General features: G+C 38.1%; 1 protein-coding gene across 1 annotated transcript; it reads right to left on the bottom strand.

Annotated features, from left to right (window-relative positions):
* Nucleotides 1–452: 452 nt before the first annotated feature.
* LOC110878857 (toMV susceptible protein tm-1(GCR26)) lies at nucleotides 453–4727 on the bottom strand. The gene is made up of 7 exons (XM_022127237.2): nucleotides 4369–4727; nucleotides 2890–3549; nucleotides 2376–2798; nucleotides 2102–2297; nucleotides 1765–2012; nucleotides 1512–1690; nucleotides 453–994 (listed from the first exon to the last, which is right to left on the bottom strand). The coding sequence occupies exons 1-7, from the start codon at nucleotides 4501–4503 to the stop codon at nucleotides 589–591; spliced, it is 2247 nt and encodes a 748-aa protein (XP_021982929.1). The 5' UTR covers nucleotides 4504–4727; the 3' UTR covers nucleotides 453–588.
* Between the last annotated feature and the right edge of the window lie 388 nt (nucleotides 4728–5115).

The following is a 5115-nucleotide window of genomic DNA, read 5'->3' on the forward strand; positions in this document are numbered from 1 at the left end:
CATGGTCTAATACGAACCACGTGTAGCAAAACGCCCCATGGTGGGGGCATTATTGGGGTAAACCACTACGCATGGTCTGATACGAACCCAACTAATCAGCCAAGTGGGGTTAGTGGGTGAGTGGGTTAGTGGGTGTTTAGGGAGAAACTGCAGCTTAACTGCCCCTGTTCTTCCTATTTATTTTCTGTTCTAGGCTGTTTATTTCTTGTTCTTGTTTTATCTAAATTACCTAAGTAGTGTTTGTACCGGAGAATTGCCCTTCTCGAATCGGGCCGACTAGTGAAATTTCCTTTTGTTTGCATCTTATTTTCGGGTTCTATCAACATACTTCATTCCGGTTTGAAAGAACAAGAACGACACAACACCACCACTGAGATTAAAGAACGGTCTCCTTACACCGCTGCAGAGTCCCAACTCCAGCTACGTTGGTCTTTCTAGCGAACACTTATCAATTTGACAGAAGTATCATCATACTCTTTTGAACCAACAAACCCTTAAGTTTGATGAGGGCAAATAAACCCTTGCTTATTACAAGTTTCAAAAACCTGTAAACATACATACATACAAGCAAACAGAAGTAATAACACATCACAGTAGAGTTATCGCCTTGTATTGTTGAACGGTCCCTTTGATAGCTTGTTCAACGGGTAATCTTTCCAGACTCGACGCACCATAAAACCCATGTACTCCATTAGTGTTCTTCAATACAAACTCCGCTTCCATTGGACCAGATATAGGACCTCCATGGCAAAGCACAATTGCATCTGGATTGATCTTATGAGCTGCATCCGCAATAGCTTGTACGCGACTTACACTTTGTTCTAATGTCACAGCAGTCTTTGCTCCAATTGAACCGGATGTAGTCAGCCCCATATGCGCTACAATGATATCCGCACCCACTTTTGTCATTTCAACGGCTTCGTCTTCATTGAAAGCATATGGTGTTGTTAATAGCCCCATTTTATGAGCTTTCTTTATCATCTCTACCTCCAAACTAAATCAAACAATATAATTAACTTATCACCTAATAACAATTTCTTTTTTAATATACAGGCAAAAGAGCGTTTGCGGGTCATATGCGATTTCTTACACAACCAGCCCGAGAAAAATAATAAATAATAGAATAAAATCTTGCCATTTTCATCCGACTCGTTAACTCCATCCATTTTTCTCTGTTAAACGAGGGGCCTTTCCGTCTTTTTAGACATTTTTATTAGAATAGAAAACACTATAAGAAATAAAGATCCACCTCTGTTGACTTTCTCCCCATCCAAACCCTTGAATCATCACAAAAATTGTCTAAAAAGACGAAAATATCCCTAACTTAACGTTAAAAAATGGATGGAGTTAACGAGTCAAACGTAAATGGCAAGATTTCAAACCTTTTGGATCCAGATGCGGAAAAACAAACCTTTGGACAAAAGGCGCAAAAGTAGCCAAACCTCAGGGACGAAAATGACATTTTACTAAAAAATAATAATAATAATATAAAAATTGTGCGAAATACCTACCCGTATCCCATCCCAGTTTCTTCAAGATTTTGCCTGAAATTGCCATCGAACAAGCCAACGGTTGGGAAGTTTTGGACCCCACAAAATCCAATCGATTCCAACTGTTTTAAAAAGTGATCCATTCGGCGAAAAGGGTCGGTCCCACATACTCCAGCAAGAACAGCTACTTCTTTCACTACCTACACATTCCACATGTCAGAATACTAGAAAATAAAAAATAAAAAATAAAAAAAAAGATCATAAGTATACTTACTGGCAGTACTTCATTAGCCATTTCAACCACAATAGCATTTGCATCGGCAAACGGTAACAACCCCGCTAACGAACCTCTCCCCGCCATCCTAAACCGCCCTGAGTTGTACAATACAATCAGATCAACACCGCCTGCTTCCTCAAATTTGGCGGATATCCCGGTCCCTGCACCAGCCCCTATTATCGGTTTCCCTTGCCTTATTTGGTCTCTCAACATCTCTAGCACGCCCTGCGTTCGTTGTAATGTCTCTATTGTTTATAACAAAACAATCAATCAACAAACAATATTAGTAACTTTGTGTTAATATAACATATATGCATCAAATATTAACACTAACCTGGTTTTGCATCGGGGAAGTTTGTTAGGTTATAAGGAATTGTTCTACAAGTCTTGGCGGGTGTACTTAAAGCATCGGGCTCAACAACCCTCGGTTTCTGTGTAGAACTGTTTGGTTTTTTATGTATTTCCAAGAATGAATCGACCAAAGCCTTTGCAAACTCGGTGTCGTTGATGTGATATTGATAAACCTTCACCTAATTTATTACAGATTACAAATTAATCAAAGATCTCCATAAATGGTAACTATAGTTTTGATTGATAACAAAACTAACCTTCCTATCATCTGTAGTCTCGATGAGTCTTTTTAGTTCTTCGATAAGAGTACCAGTAGCGTTTGTATCGTAAAATGGCTTTCCAGGTGCATCTAGAGCGGAAATGCCGATTTCTGGTAGGCAAACGCGTATCTTTGATGATGATTTGTTTAATTTTTTAGCTATAAAAGCAGCAAATTTCTTGTTTTCCTCAACCGTTGTTCGCATTAACGACACCTGTTCATTGTGCTCAAATATTTTTCTCTGCTGAAATTCGGCAGGTATTGTATTTTTGGCACCAAAATTCACCATGTCTAAAGCTCCCACACTGAGAACAAAAGGGATCTTCTTTTCTATTATCGCATCAAAGCGCGATTCATCACAAGCCATAACACCTCCAACTATGTGATCAGCTACCTCGGTTGTTGTAATGTCCAAAACGCCCTTCCGAAAGCAAACAATTACAAAATAAACCTCCCTACAACACAATTTCAAACTTCCAATAAAGAATTCAATCATCAAATTAAAAACGTACCTGTATAAACCCTCCTCTAACAAGATCCTCCATAGCTCTACCACCAACTCCAGTCGCATGAAAAACCAGAGTTTCATAACCTTCTTTATTCAATCTTTCTTTTACCGCATTTACACAAGGCGTTGTAACCCCGAACATGGTTAAACCAACCGTACATTTTTCACTACCGGAATTTACAGATTCTTTTAAACTCATGAGTCGTCCAGAAACCATCCCAGAAAAGGCCGCACCGGCATTAGACAAAATAACTCTGCTCACATTATTAATCCCGCAAATATCCACAACTGATGGAAACAAAACCAAATCAGATGTCCCGATATAAGGTTCGGTTTGACCACTGGCTACAGTTGATATGATGATCTTGGGTACACCAAGGGGCAAAGATTTAAAAGCAGGTGATAATATAGAGGTCCCTCCACTGCCACCTAGCCCGATAACGCCAGCAATGACACCACGCTCGTGTGCTTTTTTAATGTAAAGAGTGAGTGCTTTATTCATGACTCCAAGGGCCTCACCTCTAGCTTCCGGTATTTGAATTTCTGGTTTATTTTCAGATTCAGAGTACGTAGACAGAAGTTCTTTTCTTGACACAAACTTGAAATCTTTGAAGCTGTTTATCTCATTTGATCCAACTGATACATCTACAACTACAACTTGCACCTGTGATAATCAATGTACCCAAAATAAAGATCACATTTTGATATAAACCCACATCACAAAATCAAAAATTTGGTAGCAAAGAAGAACTAAAGATCACATTTTGATATAAACCCACATCACAAAATAAAAAATTGGTAGCAAAGGAGCACTGAAGATCACATTTTTATATAAACCCACATCACAAAATCAAAAACTGGTAGCAAAGAAGCACTAAAGATCACATTTTGATATAAACCCACATCACAAAATAAAAAAATTGGTAGCGAAGGAGCACTAGATCACATTTTTATATAAACCCACATCACAAAATCAAAAACTGGTAGCAAAGAAGCACTAAAGATCACATTTTGATATAAACCCACATCACAAAATAAAAAAATTGGTAGCGAAGGAGCACTAAAGATCACATTTTGATATAAACCCACATCACAAAATCAAAAATTGGTAGCAAAGAAGCACTAAAGATCACATTTTGATATAAACCCACATCACAAAATCAAAAATTGGTAGCAAAGAAGCACTGAAGATCACATTTTGATATAAACCCACATCACAAATCAAAAACTGGTAGCAAAGAAGCACTAAAGATCACATTTTGATACAAACCCACATCACAAAATCAAAAATTGGTAGCAAAGAAGCACTAAAGATCACATTTTGATATAAACCCACATCACAAAATCATAAATTGGTAGCAAAAAAACACAAATGAGTTCAATCTAAAGTAAAATCTAAGACCCACATCACATATGTAACAAATCATTAAGCTAATTAGATTATGACAAACACCAATAATAATAAATTAGTTAAAGAATGTACCTTTGAGGAGGAAGAAGAAGGGGAAAAGGTTGTGAGATTGGATCGAACTGATTCGGAGAGAAATAGCAACTCTTCATGCTTTGTATCTGCAGTGGCAATGCAGAAAACTTGAAGAAAATCTTTGAGATTTCCCATGATGTAAAGTTGAGATAGTGGAATTGAGGGTTTGTGAATGAAATTCAACACAGAGCAGTTGTGGGTATAGGAAGGATAAGCAGAATTGTAGGTGTGATTTCAAGAATCAGTGCAGATGCAACGGCAGTCGGTGAAAGCTTACTCTGTACCTACTACAGTTACAATTACTGTACATGTGAGAGTGCTTTGGATTTGGAAAGATCTGGAAGGCTATGACCCTATGATCGATTTTTTTAACGGCAAAAATGACGTGTCAACCATCGTGACACCAAGCGATGTGATTAAGGTTGACTACTCGATCGTTGTCAGCACCTTGGTTCTCTCTGATGCATGGAAACCCGGTCTTCACCAGTCCGAAGGCACGACGATGGAATAATCGGTAAAACCTCGTCTGGATACCGCAGAAAATAATGGAGAGAGTGGGAGTTGAACCTGGGTCACAACTCACAAAGAAAACCAAGTTTTTCCCAACTATTCCACCACTACGTCATTGGCATGACGCTATAATCGATTGGCATGACGCTATAATCGATACTCGAGTGTTCCACAAAGTACAAACTATTATTTTTAATATCAATAAAATAAATTTCTTATTTGTTAGCGAACTAGTTT

This window comes from Helianthus annuus, chromosome 9 (genome assembly GCF_002127325.2).
Source record: "Helianthus annuus cultivar XRQ/B chromosome 9, HanXRQr2.0-SUNRISE, whole genome shotgun sequence".
Lineage (NCBI taxonomy): Eukaryota > Viridiplantae > Streptophyta > Magnoliopsida > Asterales > Asteraceae > Helianthus > Helianthus annuus.